The following is a 21,568-nucleotide window of genomic DNA, read 5'->3' as shown; positions in this document are numbered from 1 at the left end:
GTACAAAATACACAATATAGAAAAATGAACAAAAATAAATAAAATAAAAAAATAAACAAAAACAAAAAATAAACAATATAAACAACCCAAGTATCTGTAGTGCTAAATGTAATTAATGTAGTTTTAATCATGTTTTTGTCTCTCCTACTAGGTTTTAATTTTTTCCCACAGAAAATCCATGCATCCATGCATCCATTGAAGGTACTGATCCTCACTGGGGTCGCAGGGCTATGCTGGAGCTGTTACGTCATATTTAAATGACATGCAAATTAGCGTATGGCGTCACAGCGACTCCTATGACAGCCAATGGCCACTTTTCTTACTGAAGGGTTGGCAACAATGAATCAGACTTCTCAGCATCAAATCGTCGACTGTTCCAAGACACCTAAAGAATAAAAATTAAACTGTCTCGGGATAGGGTGGACATTTGGACGATGTTACGTGCCAAGTCGTCAACATTATTGCAATTCGATATCCTATATGCTAATTTGCCAATGCTAATTTGTTTAGAGTTTTGTTACTGTGTCCTGAAATGCTAATATTTTTGGAAAAAGTGCAGGGGATACACGTTCATAGCACTAACTGCGATATTTAGCACCCGGAAGCCACCCACCCGCAACCTCCGCGTGTCTTTTTTTTTTTCCAGTCCATGTTTCTGGTCATCAGAGCCACAGAGAACCACAGAGCACCTTTCTACGTCACAAAGAGGGAGGACGAAGCAGACAGTTCTTGCTACCAGCCGGCTACTCTTCATCATTCCTGTCAGGCAGACTTCCGCGAGAGATCTTCCACGTCCGAGACCGCCGTGTAAATCCACCCTGCCCGCCGTGGAATGAGTTTTATGAAGTGGAGACGGAGTGTGAAAGGAAAAGACGGCAAAAAGTAAGTTTAAATCGAAAAATAGCACACAAAAAAATAATAATGAGCGCGTGCAAGCTCTTTGAAATTGTCAGGCTTCGTCTTAGAAAGTTATTTTAATGCAGTATTCAAATTAAATCAAATTATTTTAAATTATTTTGGGCTTTATTAAAAGAAAGTTGACGAGGCAAACTTGTGTTGTCAGTTCGACAGCCTGTTCGACAACATAACACACTGATGTTGTCAAGCAGGCTTGTTGGCGACACAATGACTTTTTACACGGTACAACCCATACACTATCATAACACCATTATTCCTATTTATACATATATTGTATTCATATACTGTGTAGGCCTATTCATATTTTACACGTCAGTGCAAAGTTCTGTTATATTTTAACATTTTTAGCTCACCAAATGTCTTATAGAGTCATAAATAAAGTCATAATCATTGAATAAATATTAAAACCCATGCGTTATGTTTACATAGTCACAAATATATCAAAGTTCATTTGTATGATATGAAAAATGATTGCAAAAGTGAACTCATTCATGAGCCAGATGGCTGCCAGTTGAATAGTCCTGCCTACAACATCAATGGTAATCGCATTCATTGAAAGTGAGCCTTACTTCCTGTTGACGTTCTTCTTGCAGATGTAACAAACACAATTGCTTAGTTTCAATGTCTTTTATTTGTCATTCCGGGCTTTCCTCACATTTTCAGATTAGTTCTGTCGCTGCTGTCGTTCTAATCGTCGTCTCCTCACTATCATGAGATCCATTGATACGCTCTGTCTCACCCATTTGACCTCTGACCTCTTCACAGCGATGTCATGCAGGCACAAGATGTCCCTGATGGTGCATACTCTCAGAGTGGGTATGCTGACAACTTCACACAGTTGGATTGATATTTGAGCAACTGAAGGAAATGTCATGATAGAGCTTAATTTGCTTACAAATTCATCTAAAAGATGAGCACTTTAATGACACAACATTCTGTGTTTTTGCTGCAGGTTATCCGTCATAAATACACCAGAATTGGATCCCATCTTCAGTAACTTCAGGTAACCTACAGTATAAAAAAATACCTTTAATGAAATGTCATATGGAAAGGAGCATTGTCCAGTGTTTTCCACGGGACTGTAATCTATTTCTGGTGGTGGGTTGCGGTGGCATCATTGACTAATTTGCATAAGTGGCCATTAAGCATGTGCATATTATTGTAATGGATGCTGTAAAATCATAAAATAACACAAGGTATGAGGCCTTTGAGGTGCTGCTGCTCTTTAAGAAGAGTAATTCACTCTCCAAAAGTGGTGGACAGGTGGTCCTCGGTTTGCGGCGTTCCATATTATAGAGTTTCTTATGTTTATGTTAGTTTATGTAGTCTTATGTTAGTTTTGTATGCACGCCCATAAACGTAACTACTCACGTCGGGTTGCCAATATCCGTGTTTAGTGAAGGAACACACTTTGGCCTGTTTTGCTGCAAGAACGAACACTAGTCTGTAAAACCTCAAAGGTTTCAGTTTGACAGCTTTGAAAATGTAAAAATTTACAGTTAATCTATGAGATGGGTATCGACCGACCTCACTCATGGATGATCGGTTTTAGAATCGGCAACATAAAAGCCAGATCGGAGCATCCCTAATTGTAATGTCTACCTGGACGTTGTCAGGATGCTGTAGAGATGGTTGATCAGAAATGTCTTAATTACCAAATCAAAACGGGCAACGGTTGGTTAAACCACGCCAAAACAACATCTGCAAACTCTGTACACATCCGTCCTCCTACCGCACCCACACATGTCATCAGGATTCAAGTCACATTTACAGACATTCAGAAATCAGAAAAGGAAAATAAACATCACACATAATTGCTACTACGGGTTGCTACAGTATCCTTGAACATGTTAAAGGATCTGCACCTTTGTAACTGATAGTAATAACTATGTAGTGTAGTGGTCTTATGAGATTGAAAGTTTTGGCTTTTTAAAAAATGTTATTTTACTACTCTTACTGTTTCATTTAATTATTTTATTGGTTTTATTAGATTTAGATTTAGATTCAACTTTATTGTTATTGCTCATGTCACTGGTACAGGGCAACAAAATGCAGTTAGCATCCAACCAGAAGTGCAATTTTATAAGTACCTTAGTAGTAAGTAAATGTAGAAAAAAATGGACAGAGCTATGTAAAAAACTATAACAGGCTATGACTATAATACAGTGAGCATATGTACAGGGATATAAATGACTATAATATGGCTATTGTAGATTATACAGATTATAAACAGTATGGATGTGACAATATATAATAACAGTAATATGACATTATTTGGTGTGCTACATATCTTCTGTGTACAGTGCGAATGACTTCGGAGTTAATGGAGGTATAGTTTAGGTAATTTAGGATCTTACATCACAGTCTAGAAACAGAACACCTTCGTAACCTGAGGACCACCTATACTCACTGGACAATATAAGGCGTTAAAATGTGTCTGAAATATGAGTATTGTAACTCACATAGATATGCTTGTGTTGCTAATATTTGTGTCCTCCTTTGGCACTCCTTAACAGCTACATCATGCTAACGAGAGAAAAACAAATGGATAATGCCAATAGCGTACTGACAAATAGCTGGCAGTGCTCTTCTACTTTTAACTGTCCACATTTCCCTGAAACCCATGGACATTTATTCATCGAGCTGTGAGAGTCGACATGATAAAAGTGTCCCACGATCATTTTTCTCAAACGATTGTTGGTGGTTGAGATGGATTTCATCCCGTGAGATGATCTTCCTGTGCCGTTTTTTTGTTCTTTTTTTAGGTTGCACTTACCAGACAATGAAGATGCTCGGCAAGAGACCAACCCTTCCAACGGGTAAGACCAGACAGTGTTGCCATGGTGACACTTGACACAATGTGACATGTTGATGTAAATATCTCTGGAAGGTCATTGGAATGGATGTAGCTTCTCTCTGCTGTGTGAATAAGTAAAGGTATGGCGGGATGAGAGGGAACATGTTTTAGTAGTACTATTGTTTTGACTTGATTTGTGTAGTATTGTCTCTTTTCCACATTATACAGTTGCCATACAATTTGTCTACAATGTAAAATACAGTATATATAAATACAGACTGTCAAAATTCAAACATCCCAAATTTTACAGGAAATATACACCTCTAATTTTGTAGGTTGAACCACTAACATACAGGAACTTAACGTATTACGCAAGACTTTGTCAAACCTTCTCAAGACTTTGGTTTCAACAAAGATTGAGTCCATTTTTCTGTGAATGGTGAAGGGTGCTGTCGATGTCAAAGAGGAAAATTACTATAAATAACCATACTTTAACACAGCATAGCATTACAAATATGATTTGTCCTGGCTACTTAGTACAATATGACTAAAGTGACAATAAGTCTACATTCATAATGTACACCACAAAATCAGCAGTGTGAAGTCTTACTTTTTACAGTGACTAGTGGCGGAGTAGTTAGCATGTAGGCCACACAGTCATAAGATCTAGGTTCAAATTCCGCTTGGGCATCTCAGTGTCTAACCATCTCAGTCCAGTGTGTTCCCCACCTCTGGCCAAAGACAGCTGGGATAGGCTACCATGGGATATCAGGTATATCCATGATAACATTTAATACGGAAGTTGAGAGCCTGCAGCCACTCCTCTCTGTGTCCCGTTTAGTTGGTAGAGTGTGGAATCTCAAACTTGACCAACTTATCGGCTTGTTACACGTTACACGTGCAAGGCATGATTTATAGTCCAGCGCTAACTTCTCAAGAGGTCGGTTATCTAAATGAACATTGTTGATGTTTTTTGGAGTTGTCTTTTTCAGTGCTTGTCAAAATAGTCCCAGGAGGTCCATTGTTAGCTACCTCACGCTAGCTTGTGTTCTCTTTAAAACACGCAGATAAGGGAAAGAAATATTTCTTCTATGTTTTACATAAGGATTGTAAAGGATAGACACAATTCAAAAAAAGTGCAGTGCAAGTGAATGCGTTTTGAAGAAATTGAGTAGAAATTGATAGCTATACAATTATGGATGTGGTATACTTCCACCTTGTATGCAAGTGTTGTGTATGAATTGAGGAAAAATCAGGTTAGGTTGTTCCACGTTTTGGCTTTTTGTGGTTACATACATGTAATTTTGGTTTCATTCGAGAACTAGTTGCAGTTCATACACTATGTGCTCAATATTGGATGAAATTGTTTCTATCGCCTGACTGTTGTGGCCTTGTTTTGAAACTTCAATTGAAGTTAAAATTGCCATATCTGCCAGAAAAATTGCCTTTAGATTGTTCGGCCGTGGCGACAGCTTCTTAAAGAGTGAGATAGGAAAACATTCGTTCTCAGTTTAAGGAATCTTTTAAATAACATCTTAAAGGTTAGGGTTGGATTAGGTTTCAGGGTTAACAATGTGAATGTAGTTGTGTGTTTTACTCAACACAGCACACATAACATTTGTGTCCTCTCGTGCGATGTAACAGTCATCCTAATCTTATTATCGGGGTGCTACTGTGATGGCTTCCTCCTCCTCCTCCCGTTCCTTCTCCAATCCCTTTCCTCCCTCTCTTGCTGCTTGTCCTGAGCTGCTTTTCCTCCGGTTGCTGGAGAAGGGCACAAGGACCATTTACTCACAGCTGCTCGTCTGCATTAGTTTTCTGTTACTGCACACACACACACAGTTTGCCACATGAAAATGTCAGGAGAGCCTCTATCAAACGGGTAAGAGACGTCACCTCTGCTGCATGATGACAAGGCATGTCAGTTTTCTCTCTTTGTTTGACGCTATCGTGGAACCAATTTACGTGTCGCAGCTCAGGCATGTGGACAAACTTGCTGGGATTGTTTGTTTGAAATGCTCTTGTGTCGCATCATGTGCGTCTAAGGCCTTCAAATATCTCATAGTAGCCGCAGAGGCAGCTTCGAGGCAGGGTTGGTAAACAGATGTTATTAACTCTCAGAGTGTGGGGACTTGTGCAGAGGTGTGCATGTGAATAATTGTTGTGCTTACTAAGTGTTTTTATGTGTGCACTTGCTTGATTGATTATGATCGCCTTTGTGCAAGAGGGAATCTACCCACATGATCAGACGCAATGGCTTGAAATGACAATAAATCACATGCCCTGTCAACACGATACTGCATCTGTACTCACAATTGGAGCTGAAAGATGGTGTCGTGTTCCAGATCATCATCTTTATTAAACCAGTGGAGTTGCTTTGCAGTTCTAGGGAAATAACGAACCCTTAAGCCAGCCCTACACACATTTTTACCTGTATTGTCGTCTTTATGCCAAGTTACCAAACACAAAGTCCGCTCTATCCTCTATTGAGGATTCAAGTTAGTTTTGGTCATGAGGAATATGTTAATACTATGCTTTATTTCAAGTTGCAAGTTAGAAAGCACACTCAGGAGGGCATAGACACCACCAAAAGTGCATATTTGCATGTGGCATCACCTCATAATCGAGCTCCATCTTATTGCTTTTGTATATAATTATTGTCAAGACTACGACTATGACTACGACACTGGTCCTATGCTTGTCACTGTTGGTTTTAACTTTGTAGATTAAGTTGAGTCTTTGTGGTTGTTCCTATTCTCCAAGGAAGCTGGTATTATTAACTGGCAGGAGGAAGGATCATACTGATTATATAACACATCAAGTTTGACATGGTCTTATGTACTAAAAAGTGTACTAAAAGTAAACAAAAAAGTGTACTAAAAGTATATTTTTTTTTCAATGACAGAGACGAAGCTAAAAAATGTACACACTTAACACTAACAAATTATTTTTCTTTTTTCAAAAATAGGTGTCTCCAAGGCAAGCCATGCATTCATCTGTTATAACCCTGACTATTTCAATAATTGGTGCTGCAACATACTGTGTTGTGCTTTGATGTGGGTATGTCAGATAATGTTTTCAGTGTATTGTTTGATTAGAGTGAATATTGTTTTCTGTGGGTTATAAATCACATCTCTTGTGCATTCTGCACATGATGGTCTTGTGCATTCACTTTAACAGGAAATAGGAAATTTTGTCTTTAAAGGCCTTTATTAATTGTTTAACCCCTTAGCTCATATTTGTATGTATGATGTGACAGCAGATGGTGTGACACATTACAGGGGGGAAGATTAGCATTAGCCAATATGGAGGAATATTAGGGCCATATTGAAAAAGAGAATACTGTATCAATAAAGTCATTGAACACTGAGTATAATTATACAAAATAATAATAAATAAAATAATAATTCTAAAATTATTATTTTTATTTTTTAATAATATAAATATTATAATTAATATTAATAAAATATTGTTATTAATATGTGTTATTATTATTATTATGGGGATAATATTTGGAGGATATACTCTTTAATATTATAATATATTACCATAAAAGTTTCACACTATATTCTTAATATTACACAAATGTTTTTATGGTAATAAAGTGATGGTACTATGAGTTAAAAATTCAAAATTAAGACTTTATTCTCCTATCATTGCCATCATGAAAAAAACATGACTTATTATCATGACTTGTTATTAACATATCATGACTTATTTTTGTAACATTACCTTTTACATGTCATTCTACAACTTAAAAAAAACATTTTTTTCAAGCAATTTGTAGATAAGCATTGTGTAACATTTTGGTGTAAAATGTGTTGCACATGACTCCAAAAATGATCATGTTCATCAAGTCATTAAGGGGATTGTCATTCTGTATGGATGAGGGCATTGTCACTTGTAGAATAGACCTATCCTGTGTTTTGTTGTTTTTCTTCCCTTTAATTGAGCCAGTCTAGCCCATTGTTGGTCATATGGTGAAGACACCAGTCACCCGCATGTCATTAGCTAATGCTGCACTAGTGTATGCCCTCCTTTTATAGAGTGTGTGGACATGTATGAGTTCTTCTGTGTCTCTAATAGACAGGAATGTAAAGTGAATGCTGTATATTAGTCATCAGTTACACAGATTAGTTGTACTTTGTGTTCTCTCGGTTCTTATATTCTTTTCCAGTCGCCATGATATTTGTTGCTGACATCCTCTAGAGGCCACACTGATTGGGTGTTTTGTCCACTTCCCTTAAATCGAAAAATTTTCCAAGCTCATGTGATCAATACTTGACTGAGGGGAAAAAAAGACACGGCACACAAAGCTGTGGTTTGTGGCTCAAGAGCACAGCATAAAAATTACAGCAGCCCTTTAAGCACACACATAGCAGAATGAATATACTGCGCAGCTTAACCCATTCAATCCCAGACATTTTTTGATGATTTTTGGAGGCACACAGAATATATTTTAAGCATAACTTTCACTTTGACACAAATTTAGCCAAAATATATAAACATACATTTGACATGAAAATAACAACAAATAACTATTTACAATTTTCACATGTGCAACTGTTCATGGGTTAACATTTCCCTTTTAATGAGTAATCTCTTTCACGCAACACAGCGAGATGCCTTTTCACTTCCTGTTTGCAGTGGAGCGTGTATTTCAATGGGAGAGATGCAGTCCGAGTTCTTATAAACTGCTAGCTTGTGGTGTTTTTTCCCACTTAAAACTGCATCAAACATGCTCTCTTCTATTGTAGAGTTTCATCATCACCTCTTTGTGTCTCTCGCAGAAAAAAAAAACATAGAAGACCTATAAATCCATCTTTGGGAGTGAGTGGTTGTGTTGAAAAAAACGTATAATGACGTCTTTGATAGCGATTATGTTAATGTATAAGAAACTGAACTGCTACCAAACCAACAAGTGGGCGGAAGCTTAATGACAAAAGACAGCCAGCCGACGGCTGTCCCATTATGTTGATGGCATTGATGCTGCTTTCACGCTGTGTGCTTAAATGGAGACATAAAAGTGCCATTAAAATGCAATCATCAGACCTGTAGTTGAACCCAGAGTAGGCGGTTTGACTGAGGCTTGTGCACACAGCGTGGCCCCCTACAATACGCTCTCCACGTGAGTGTCATGTGCATGCGTTGACATACTGTATCATTCAGGATATTTTATGTTTAATAGTTCATATGCCGATGCACACTATCAAAGACAGCACAGGAATATTTCTATTTAGCTTAGTAATTTTGTTGCCAGGGCTTTTGGGGTTGATTTCTTCAGTTTTCTGTTTATAATGCATGGAGTCAATAGATGCCTGATCTGGTTGCCTGTGGGGACAAGTTAAAATATTTTTCTGATCAATTCTATGGGACAAGAAAAACTCTGGATGTTCTGAACTCCTGTTTTTATGCTATAGACAATGGATGATTGTGTCTTTAATGTAGTAATGACAGGAGCTGATATGTCTAAACCACTACTTCCTGTGTTTGTTTTTAACTTGTCCAGGTGCTTGAAGTCGGACCTGTCACTGGCTTTGGAGGACTGCATGGCCGCCCTGGATCTGTTCCTCCGAAATGACTTTGAGGAGGCGCTGGCTCGCCTCAGGCCCCGGTGAGAGTGCACACTGCGTCACACTTTACAAGTGGCGTGAGCTGAGTACCGTTCAGCTCATGACGCATCCTGAATGAAAGGAACATAATACACCCAGCCATCCATTTTCTCTACCGCTTGTCCTATTTCAGCTTTCTTTATCACGTGTTTTTCACTGAGGAAGAAGACGTCCTTTATTAGCCCCCGGAGAAATTCATCTTATAGACAATGCTACACAGACAAGTAAAATGTACCCTGTGGAGCTATGCCTTGGTCACGTGTGACCACGACTTAGAACATCCGTCATTTAGTGGATGAAGCTCTGACAAATTGACAGAGTGATATCACTTATAAAATATGAAGACATTAGAACTTTGACCATTAATAGATGGCATTGATGGAACTCCACATACGGTAGATTTGCTTGAAGCTGATAAACACCTGTTGCATCACGTCCAGTACTGGTAACCAACACTGTGTCGTCAAGTTACTACATTGCTACTACATTGTTCAGTGCTCTTTCTCTCCTTGGTCAAAAGTCATCATCGCACTCTTGCTATTGTACTACCTCCAGAGCCACTCCCATCAGCCCAGTTTGTACTTTGACAAATTTGTGTCCTACTTTGGTATTTCAGCAAGATTGACATTTTTACAGTTTGGTTTGTTGAGTTGAAAAGATTAGAATTATGTTAATAAGGCAAATCCTCAGCTCAGACTCCATTACATGGACACATTCTGGTACTGTGACTAGCTTATGGTTAAAAGCTGGATATCAGCTATTAGACTCGCTAAGTCCGCAGTGTCAGCAGTAAAGAGGCAAAGTGGCAGTGTGTGTGTGTCACACTCAACAAACTATGTGGTTCTGAATGCAATCTGATCCGTAATGTGTAATAAAAACGATATTCAATAGAAACAATATGGCCTTCGATAGACATTAAAACCGTCTGATCATCATCAGAAAACTATATTCCGCAGAGTGTGTGCGGCAACCATTCTGGCAAAGACTGGTACGACCAATGTATTTTACCACCTCCAAACCTCCAAACATCTTTAATACGCGTAATGCCAGATGATGCTGCCGACACCAAGATCCAAACCAAAGAAGGGCAGACAGGAACCGGTCATTTTAAATTTTTCTACTGGAAGTAATTTCTTTATTTAAATAATTAATTGCTATAACTGAAAAAAACCTGCACAGCACCAAATGTAAAGTATCTGTACACTGCACCTAAAAAATTGTCTTTATTTCATGCCTAATGCTCAAGATTAACAGTATCTGTTCCTTTAACAATAACAAGACACCACTTTTTATGTTCTGTATATCTTAGGTGTCATTTTAGAATCAAAGATTGAACCAGCCAATACTCTTTGCTGGTAGTGCTTGTATCCTTTTTTTCCACTTTTCTGACATATAAATGTAGTTAGAATGTTGTATTCTCGTGTTAAACAATGACAAAGTTCCAGATAATGACAAAGTTTTCAGAGGCCTGGAAGACTTTTGAGATGGTACAAAACGCTCGGTTTCAAAAGGCGTGGTAAAACTGCTCCTTTGTGATGTCACAGATGAGTGGACTTCCATATATGGCCGTGGCTGTAACCCAGATAAGCTCTCTGCCCTCACCCAAGCTCTGCTCCTCTGTTTCCGAAACAAGCGCAATTATAAATATTATGCCAACGATATATTGTGATTATTAGGCGGTTTTATTGAGGTTGCAATGTACTGTACATCACAATATGGTTGGTGATGATTGTTCAAGTATGAATTTGTTTAAAAACGTACGATTGCGAACAAGCCAAGCTCACCTGTGAACTTCAAAGCAATTGCTTAGCAACAGGATAGGATGCAGTAAAAGAAAATAACAATTTTCAAAAGCCTTTAGATACCAGCTCAGAGGAAGAGTCCCCAGAAACAGCAAAATGTGATTAAACTCAATTATTTTCTGCTGTTCAGGAGCTAGTGATGAAAGACAAGATGGACATTAGGGATCTCATTTCAGTAAATCTTGAGACGAGTGCCTCTCAAAGGGAACACACAGACAGATCAGGTACAACTGGAGTGACATAGTGATGTCACAACACTCAGAATAGTTACATTTAAGTGTAGATTTTTTTTGTAACAAGAGTGTACAGTGTGAAAAGACCAATACTATGAGTGTATTTTCTAACTCCTAACAGTTTAAATGGCACTTTTTTTTAAACTACACACTCCATGAAGATTTTTTATTATTTTAAAGCCCAATTGTGTTAGTCATTACACAAATTAGCAGAACTACCTGCAAAACTATTCATTTAGCCCCCTCATTTTGTTAATTCCTGATATTTTTGTTGTAATTTATGCACTTCAATCGTACAGTTTAGATTCGTACCAAATATTACTGAAAGCTTCACAGAGTTTGTATGCTCCTGTATCTGTTCCCATATGATAATGAGGAGAAGATGTAATGGGAGAGGTGATGATGATCCATGATGGTGAGGTGGCTCTGCTGATGCAGACCTGCCCACACAGCTGCATCAGGGAAGGGAATGTTATCTTACGATCTTGCTTGCTGTCGCTTTATCACCTCTACACTGCAGATTCTAAATGGGGAAGTGAAGAAAAATATGATAGTGCTTTCTATAGTGCCTCTACAGAAAGTAGTGAGGTGTGTGGGGGAGGTCTAGTTTTCCTATGCTTATGGAGAGAGTGGAAGCACAGCTGCACTTTTTTGATGACATCTCTTTGATGATCACCTGAATGGGATCACATCTCACGTTCAGATTTATCCTCATGTAACCCCCTCACTCAACTCTAGTAATCATGCTGGCTGCAAATCAAAACACATCAAACTTCCATTTGTATAACACCTCACAACATCCCTATGGTACCCAACACAAACAGGAGGATTTTAAAATGGATTCTAGAATGTTCCGGGAGCAAATGGAGAACTGCAGTGATATGCTTGAAAAACCTTTGGAGCGCTGCTGTGTGAAATGTTTGGAATTCTCCTCCATTTTTCACCAGCCATCCAACTCCCTTCACAGCTCTTTCCTAAAGGGTTTCACAACGGCCTTGTTAGATAGTTTAGCTTGCTTATGCTATACCTTGTAAACACATTGTTTGCTCATACAGTTTCCGACAAAAAGGATAAGAACAAAGACACAATGAGGACTCCCAAGGAGTGGACTGGAGCTGAAAGTAGTCTGGCAGATCTTTGAAGATATTGCATTTTTTTTTTTACTGTTACTGCCTTCTGAAAGTCTATATGTTACTTTTTTCCTGATGTCAGTCAACACTGACAGGCTAGTAACCTCTAGCTGAATGATCTCTGCAGTACTGTATGCTATATATCTGGAGCTCAATGGGTTTGTTTGAAATAGAATTATACTGCATATAAGAAGACTGATTCAGTTGTTTGCAATTACTTTGGTAATGGTTTACAACTGGAAGAACAGGTAAAGCTATACTAGGGCATAATACAGTCTTCAGAGAGCAAAGCTTTTCATTCAGGGTGTGACGTGAAAAGCCAGCAGCCACAAGTATAAATAGAGAATGGGAGGGTTTCTTTTGTTTTTGGAGGCGTGGCGCTAAGTCTTCCACGTAACCAATCACACACCCATACTTTAGCAGAAAGCCCATGGGTTTTGATCCATGTGTTTTGTTTTGTTTTCTGCATTCACAGAACCAAAGACAGCATGTACCATGCCCTGACCCACGCCACCATCCTAGAAATGCAGGCAATGATGACCTTTGAACCCCAACACATCCTGGAGGCAGGGGACACCATGAAGGAGGCCCAAGCTATTTGTCAAAGGTGAAACCATTCACTTTTCGTGACATCATGTTCTGATGATGACCTGATGATGGCCAATTGCCAGACAATTCATTTTGGCATTTGGCATGGTGTGTGCAGTTCTCAGTTTAGATTAGCAAGTAAATGCTTGAGTCATCACCTGGTGGCAACTTGATCTCACTGCAATTCAGAGTCAATATAATGAACAGAAAAAAAAACACAGGGGTGAAAAGCAGAAAGGTGATTTGTGTGCTCTTCTAATCAGGCACCGCAAGAAGTCCAGCTTCTCCAAGAACTTCACAGAAGGTCAGTGTGTGTGTAATTGCACTGCTGCCTCTGGGATCTCCTAAGCTGCTGGTTGCTTGAGATAACTAAAAAAATAATTTTTAATCACAGATGAGCTCCATGCTGAAGTCTGTTATGCTGAGTGCCTCCTGCAAAGGGCAGCACTCACCTTCCTGCAGGTCAGTATCCAGACCAACCTACCGTTTTGTCTACCATCATGTTGATGTGTGTTTTTTATTATATTATCCCTTAACTATTCTCATCAGGATGAAAACATGATCAGTTTCATCAAAGGAGGAATCAAAGTGAGGAATAGCTACCAGACGTACAAGTGAGAGGCTGAACCTTTCATTTCACTTTGTTAAATGTAATTTGCTGATCTATTTTCCTCCCTTTCTCTGCAGAGAGCTTCACAGAGTCCTCCAGTCCACTGGGTATAGTCATGGCAACAACCATGGTCATTTTGAGGGTGGAGTCAAATTGGGAGTTGGAGCCTTTAATCTAGTAAGAGTCTTCCATGTGGCCTTACATACACTTGTTTGTCCTAGTGGAGGTTCAGTTTTTCAGAAATATTCTGATATCATTCTCCAGATACTCCGATTTCCTCCCACATTCCAAAAACATGCCTGATAGGTTAATTGTCCATAGGTATGAACGTGAGTGTGAATGGTTGTTTGTCTATATGTGTCCTGTGACCAGTCCAGGGTTTACCCCGCCTCTCACCGGAAGACAGCTGGGATAGGCTCCAGCAACCCTGCGACCCTTGTGAGGATAAGCAGTAGAAAATGAATGAATGAATGAATAAATAATTGAACATATGTGGGGCTGCACGGCGGTTGAGGTAGCCTCACAGGTAGGAGATCAGAGTTCAATTCCACCCTCAGCCATTTCTGTGTGGCGTTTGCATGTTCTCCCCGTGCAAGCATGGGTTTACTCCGGGGACTCCGGCTTCCTCCCGCATTCCAAAAACCTGCTTGGTTGGAGTGATATGAAATCTTGATAAATTGAACCATTTATTGCAGTATTTATCCCCATATTTGTGTATCAATACACTCTTGCCATGTATCATTAAAAAATAATCATTAAGATATAGTCGGGGCTGTGAAAACAGGTGAAAGATGCTACTGGAAGCCTCAATTCCAATTTTGTATTCAGGTGGCTCAGTTGAATGAAGATCATATAAAATAAATTTTACATATAAAACAAATTTTAATCATATAAAATATAGAGGAAAGGTATCACACGTACCTCAAAAGGTGGACTAAAACTAACAAGCTGGACCATCAGAACCGTGTTAGATACAGCAGACATCAATAATTTAGAATAAAGTTCAATGTTTTCCAGTCACTCAAACCGCATCATCTCCATGCACATGCCACTCATAAGTTCTAAGCGTAGCCTCAGTTACATTTAAACCTGTACAATTCATCATTTTCAATAAAAAACACTATAGATGAAGCACACTTTGAAAGTAAGCTTTCTTTTAAACATAAAACTGCTTCTATTCTTTCTCCTGCAGATGATCTCCATGTTGCCTACACGGATGCTTAAGCTTTTGGAGTTTGTGGGCTTTTCTGGTAATAAGGTAAGTTTCCCTTGACATGTTATTAAAAGAGCTACTGTAATGGGTGACTCTTAAATTAATGATGATTGAGAGTTGGCAGTGGTGGGTGGTGCATTTGGTACCTGGGGCCGAACAGAATTTTCTGAATTACTGATTTAAAAAAATAACAGTAAAAACTGCCATGTCAGGGTCTTGAAGAAACATGGTATATTTTGCACCGGAGATATTAACCATTGTGCCATGCTGTAGATGCAATGCGAGTGAACTTTAACATAAGTGCCAACCAGCTTCTTCAGATAGTGTTTAGGCCAGCAGAGAAGGCCATGCTGGCCCTGACTGCACACCACTGTTTAATGGGATGCGCTGTGAAAAAACACTGAACTGTGTGTGAATGGCTCATGAGCAACTACAGTGACACCTAGAGAACAGTGTGATGTCCTGCATAAATATAACAATAATTATTTCAACATATTTCTCCACTTTCTTGTGTTAATTCTAGCAGACAAATTTTCATTCAGTTGAACATGAACTTAACTTTTTTTCTCCCTACTTGTGCTTTTGGTTATTCTGTTAACTGTAAAAAAATGCAATCATCTTTGTCCTTAATGACAACATAGTCACCTTCCCCAAAACAGTGGCTGAAATATTAAATATTAATTTTTTCCACTTTAAATGAGTCTATCACTATTCAGCCTGAATATTACTCTACATATCAAATATTAAAGCAGCCCTAACCTGCTTATTTCAAGGGCTTTTAAAACGACATTGGCTAACTTAAAAGCACACCAAACTCATCGTATGGTACTTGCACATCATATAAAACGAGTACAACATTTTAAACATATACCTAAAAACTAAAAGATCTGAAAATTTGGAAATGCCTTAAGTACGTTTTGCCTTTTTTTTCTTTGAGGCCCAGTATGTGTACTCACAAAAATAATTTACATAAAAAACATTTAAAGTGAGTTTAGAGTGTCTACTTTGCTCATTATTAATATTATTGTTATTATGCTCTAATTCTGTGGTGCTCATTACATCGATTGTGAGTTACGGGTTGATGGCATGTGTCGCTGTTGCAAAGTTAGTGGTGAACAGGCGTCTTCACAAGCAGCACACGGAAGCGTAGTTGTAATGATTGGCAGCAAGTCCTAAGGACAATTGTGGTCAAAGCTGCTACAAATATATTAATATGTTTTATATTTCTACTTACGTTTTTCAAAATGACATCTGCCGGAAATTGCCCACGCATATCAAATATACATGTACACATCCTTAACAACTAAAGTCGTGCTTTTTTGTGCATTTCCTGGTATGTATTTGTGTGCAGGAGTTTGGCCTCCAGCAGCTTCAGGAGGGCTCTGCAGAAAGCACATTCAGGTCCTTCTTATGTAACATGCTGTTGCTTTGTTATCACACCTTCATGAGCTTTATACTAGGTAAGTAAACACAGACACATACGGGGAGGCCTCTGGCAGGACATTCTTTCATCGTCTGGCTTTGCATGTTTTATGTGTGTGCCGCAGGCACCGGAGAAGGAGACGTAGAAGATGCAGAAAAACTGCTGCAGCCATTTCTGGAGAAATACCCTAAGGTGTGAGAGTTGTTGTCAAGATTGTTGTGTTTGGTGTTCCACGTGGCTAAAAAATGTGGGTTGTTTTTCTTGTAGGGATCCATTTTTTTGTTCTTCGCTGGTCGAATCGAAGAGATAAAAGGCAATCTGGATGCTGTAAGTAACCTGAAAATATTTGCATTAACAATGCTGTTCGTGTCAATCCCAATGGATTCATTTCTTGTAATATTTTCCATGGTTGTTTTGTAGTGTGGACAGTACATATTATTATATTATAAAAATATATATCATGTATGGAGTGAAATAAGCTATGAAAATAAATGTTATAAAAATGAGTAGCAGGGGGTGCTGGAGCCTATCCCAGCTGTCTTCGGGCGATAGGCGAGGTACACCCTGGACTGGTCGCCAGCCAATCACAGGTCACATATAGACAAACAACCATTCACACTCACATTCATACCTATGGACAATTTGGAGTCGGCAATTAACCTAGCATGTTTTTGGAATGTGGGAGGAAACCGGAGTACCCGGAGAAAACCCACGCATGCACGGGGAGAACATGCAAACTCCACACAGAGATGCCCGAGGGTGGGATGAGTAGCTCTTGACCATTTTCATTTTATAAAAGTAACGCTCACCTAATATAGCCAGATGTACATTTAAACATTTACACTTCATCAATGTGCTCTGTATTGAAACTGTATCGGCCAATTTCACAGTGAAAGAGAACCTAGAACATAAACTGAAAGAAACACAGTGATGATTGTTTGTGTGTCTCTGTCAGGCTATCAAGCGTTTTGAAGAGTGCTGCGAGGCTCAGCAGCAGTGGAAGCAGTTCCATCATATGTGCTACTGGGAGCTGATGTGGTGCTTCACATATCAGAGGCACTGGAAGATGGCCTACTTCTACGCTGACTTGCTCAGCAAGGAGAACTCCTGGTCCAAGGTGGGCCGTCTTCTGCATGACTGTGTTCTTGACAGAATTTAGAGGAGAGACAATTACAAGGAATTACCTGTCCTTCACATATACAACCCATCCCTGCCAAGTAGTGCTGTTTTAGGGGAAATAGCAAGCCCTAAAAAATGAATCAATTGAAAATCTTAAACTCTGAATGAAAGCTTTTGAAATCTACCAATCCAAAATTTTCTTTCATTCATTCATTTTCTACCGCTTATCCTCACAAGGGTCGCGGGCGTGCTGGAAACTGTCTTCGGGCAGAAGGCGGGGTACACCCTGGACTGGTCGCCAGCCAATCACAGGGCACATATAGACAAACAACCATTCACACTCACATTCATACCTATGGACAATTTGGAGTCGCCAATTAACCGAGCATGTTTTTGGAATGTGGAAGGAAACCGGAGTACCCGTAGAAAACCCACGCACGGGGAGAACATGCAAACTCCACACAGAGATGCTCGAGGGGGGAATCGCACCCCTGTTGTGTGATGTAACGTCACATATTACTGACATATTTTTTCACTTAGATAAAATATAAAGCCCCGTTGCTGAGAATGCAGCGTGGCTATAAAAATGCAGGACGATTTTTGTGCCCTCTATAATCCTTTTTTTTTCATTTTCATTTGGAAAAAAAAGATTGGATTGCAGCAGTAACAGCTCTTTTCCTCCCCCAGGCCACCTATGCGTATATGAAAGCAGCTTACCTCAGCATGCTGACGGAGGATGATTGTTTAACCTTCGGGGAGACTGCACTCACTCTCTTCAGGTGGAGTTTGTATATATATTCCGCTCAAGCATCATTAACTGTGCCATCATCTTGTTTTTGAAGGTAACACTTGTCGTCTGCAGGGGGAATCTGGCCTAAAATAACTGATCTGATCTAAAAGAAAAACTTTAAAATATAGCAAATGTTAATCATATCAGTCAATATTGATGATTTTTTTCATATATATTGTATATTCTAGGCAGGTGCATGGGCTGAAGCAGAAAATTGCAGGCAAGTCTTTACCAACAGAGAAGTTTGCCATCAGGAAGGCACGCCGCTACCTAGCCGAAACCCCCATTCCTCTTCCTGTTCCTCCACTTGTAAGTGCTACTTCCATTCAAGTAACATGGAATACTTTTATTTTACACAACGGGGTGATATGCCATATAGACAAACGCATTTTGACACAGTCAGCCAAAGCCATGGATGCTTTTAACATTCCTGATTAGGTGTTGCTGGATGTGAGATTACGGGATTGGTTCAATTGAATGATTGTTTATTTGGTCTGGGTTATGTGGTTCTTCTCCAGGAGATGATGTACATTTGGAACGGCTATACGATCATTGGCAAACACAAAGATCTGACTGAAAACATGCTGAAGACGCTGGATGAGGCACATGCAAAACTTGACAACATGGAAAGTATGAAGCCATTATCATCCATATTATATATGATGGATGGGTATTGTTTGTAGATGCAATAAATGTACTCTGTGTGGACATTTACCAGGGACTGAGTTTTCCATTGATGACCAGTGTCTGCTGAGCCTCCTGAAGGGACTTTGTCTCAAACACCTGGGACACCACGAGGAGGCTGAACACTACTTTACTCTCGTACTCTGCAAGTAAGAAACAAGTGCTAGTGTTTGTAATTGATAAAAATGATTATATTCACGCTCATTTCTTTCTTTCTGATTTCATTTATGTAATCATCAGTGAGACACAGATCAAATATGATCACTACCTGGTTCCTAATGCAATGTTGGAACATAGCTTGTTGTGCCTTGAGCAAGGGCGAAACGATGAAGCTGTAAAACTACTTGAAGCAGCAAAGTAAGTGGCCAAATCTAAATACATTTCAGTAAGCCAGTGCTTAAGTTTGGATTACAGTGGAACCTCCACGGTCTGACACACTCTGGGATGCACCTCCAATTTGTTTGGATTTTCAAACAAATTTTCCATAAAAATAATCATCCTTTTAAAACAATAGCTAAAAAAATAATGAATATGATGGCTAACCAGGCATTGTTTTCTACAGGCAAAATTACAAAAACTACTCCATGGAATCTCGGACTCACTTCCGCATTCAAGCCGCCTTACGCAAAGCCAGGGGAGCGAGACAAAATGGTGTCCATGTGCCCTCAAGCCCATAACAGACAGAGGAGGGCGCACCAGAGCTGAGATAGCTTCCTGCATTGGCACTCCCACAATGCACTGCTCGGCTTTACCCAGCCCTGTTCGAAGTTTGGAAATGGTCTCTTCTTCAGGAGAGTAGGTGGGAAGAGGAATGCTTGGTATTTATTTATTTTGATTGTATGTTCATTTGTCTCTGCCGCTGATGCCGTGCTCTTGTGGCACTAATGGCGGTCATCAGGCATGATGTGTCATCTTCTTCCAAACATGCATTCACTTCCCCAGTTAATTAGAAAAAGAGGCAAGTCAAGACATGTGCCTCAAATCATAGGACAATGTCACTACTGGTGCTTACACTGCAGTCACTCATAAAGGTGTGGAGAGGAAGTAGCAAAGATGGCCTCCGTTGCTAAAAAGTGTGGTCTTAAATCAGAGGCTATACATAAAATACATGGTGAGACTGTGTATGAGCTAACTTATCCTTTAGCTTTTACCTTTTGAACCATCAGTATGTTGGATTAGTGTTCATTGTATTTAACACATGTTGCTTTCAAATGTCTTTCCTCTGCTCAAATGTATTGAAAATATGCACAGATGCATTTCATTGTGTCACCATTTGACAGTCTCGCATGGCTTTTGACGTGCAAACTTATGCAAACTCTCTGGAGTCCAGAGTGTGAATTGTTCTTTACAATTATATACTGTAAAATGGCACCTTTGACTCAAATTCTCCTGTTTTAAGAGGACAGATGAAGGTGTCTTTTAAAAAGGCAGCCTTCCTCCTTCTCGTCTGCTACTCTTGTGGGACAGACTCCAGCAGCACTTGAGAGCCTTGAACAAACAAGCCATTCACTCTGAGCAGTGAGGGGACCATGTGTTTGTTCGCCTGTTGCATCTTTGGTGAGGGGAGACTCTCTAAAAAAACATGACATTGAACCTGCTACTCTTGTATCAGCCATGCTTGATTCACAACCTTTTGTAAGAGGGGCTTCAATGTCATGATTAGCATTCCCATTAAACTGAATAAATACTGCAGAGTGAGTCAAACTACAGGAGAGACAGACCATGATAATAATGATTGGATTACTTGAAGGGAGAAACTGCTCATTTATTCATGAGTCGAGCCAGGTTTGGTGTCCATGCCGGTTTTCCTTATTAGCGTAACACCTTTTTCTTTTTTTTTAATAGTCCCATAACTTGTGTTTTATTGTCTTCATACTGTGTACTTGCTCAAGGTTCTACTTTGACATTTTAAAATGAAACTGTGTGGAATTGTGATGTTTGCAATTAACAAAATGTAATGGACGAGGCTACCACTGAGATTAGTTACATTCATGTATATACTGATTGTTTTATTGTAATTTAAGATGGAATTATGAGAACAGCCTCATAAAAAAGATGTGTTGTTGTCTTCTTGCCATAAGCAAATTGTGTGTACTACAAAGCATGTTACTTACAGAGAGACAGAGGCACTATAAGAGAAAAATAAAGAGAAACAACTTTTCGGTTATGTTAAACAGTGCTGTCTCCCTCTCCAAACTATACCTTTTACAACCAAAAAAATGAAAGAACAATTGTGGTTGACTGAACAAATAAATACCAATAATTGGCGCAATTCGAAGGTGAGGCCTGGCTGTATCATTGCAGCAATAAAAGAGCATTCGAAAGTTTAGCGCCCCCTATGCAGTACCTAGCCAAGGCAGACAGTACCTTTTAAAGACGGAATTCATTGATTTTTGTTCGGGGTTCGAATTTTCATTAGTGGTATTGCGTCCAAAAACGTGCCTTTTAGGTTCATTGGAGATTCACTACACTTGTAGGTGTGAATACATCACGGTATGTTATTGGCCATGACGACATTACGAGTACTAGTAATAATCATGGACCAATTAAAGACTAAAAGGGTATAAACACGACGGTGAAATGAAATATCCATAAATAGCTCCTCAAAAGCATCGTTTGACTACGCCGAACTGTATTGTTTATGTTTAC

At 39.2% G+C, this 21,568-nt stretch overlaps 1 protein-coding gene across 3 annotated transcripts; it reads left to right on the top strand.

The window, feature by feature from the left end:
* The first annotated feature begins 176 nt into the window (after positions 1–176).
* ttc39a (tetratricopeptide repeat domain 39A) lies at positions 177–21,181 on the top strand. Of its 3 annotated transcripts, XM_058072961.1 has the most exons (21): positions 177–882; positions 1,684–1,734; positions 1,871–1,921; positions 3,684–3,737; positions 9,225–9,329; positions 12,968–13,099; positions 13,344–13,384; positions 13,475–13,542; positions 13,630–13,694; positions 13,768–13,867; positions 14,883–14,948; positions 16,255–16,363; positions 16,451–16,518; positions 16,594–16,653; positions 17,282–17,443; positions 18,133–18,224; positions 18,424–18,544; positions 18,754–18,865; positions 18,954–19,068; positions 19,160–19,276; positions 19,482–21,181. In XM_058072961.1, exons 1-21 carry the CDS (start codon positions 833–835, stop codon positions 19,594–19,596), a joined length of 1,854 nt encoding a protein of 617 aa, XP_057928944.1. In that variant the 5' UTR covers positions 177–832; the 3' UTR covers positions 19,597–21,181. The 3 variants fall into 3 exon arrangements, with proteins under 3 accessions (XP_057928944.1, XP_057928945.1, XP_057928946.1); XM_058072962.1 differs by lacking the exon at positions 1,684–1,734; XM_058072963.1 differs by lacking the exons at positions 177–882; positions 1,684–1,734; positions 1,871–1,921; positions 3,684–3,737 and adding an exon at positions 5,370–5,597.
* The last annotated feature ends 387 nt before the right edge of the window (positions 21,182–21,568 follow it).

Source organism: Doryrhamphus excisus, chromosome 5 (genome assembly GCF_030265055.1).
Source record: "Doryrhamphus excisus isolate RoL2022-K1 chromosome 5, RoL_Dexc_1.0, whole genome shotgun sequence".
Taxonomy (NCBI): domain Eukaryota; kingdom Metazoa; phylum Chordata; class Actinopteri; order Syngnathiformes; family Syngnathidae; genus Doryrhamphus; species Doryrhamphus excisus.
Note: the sequence above shows the minus strand (reverse complement) of the source record. Positions and strands in the feature narration are given on the sequence as shown.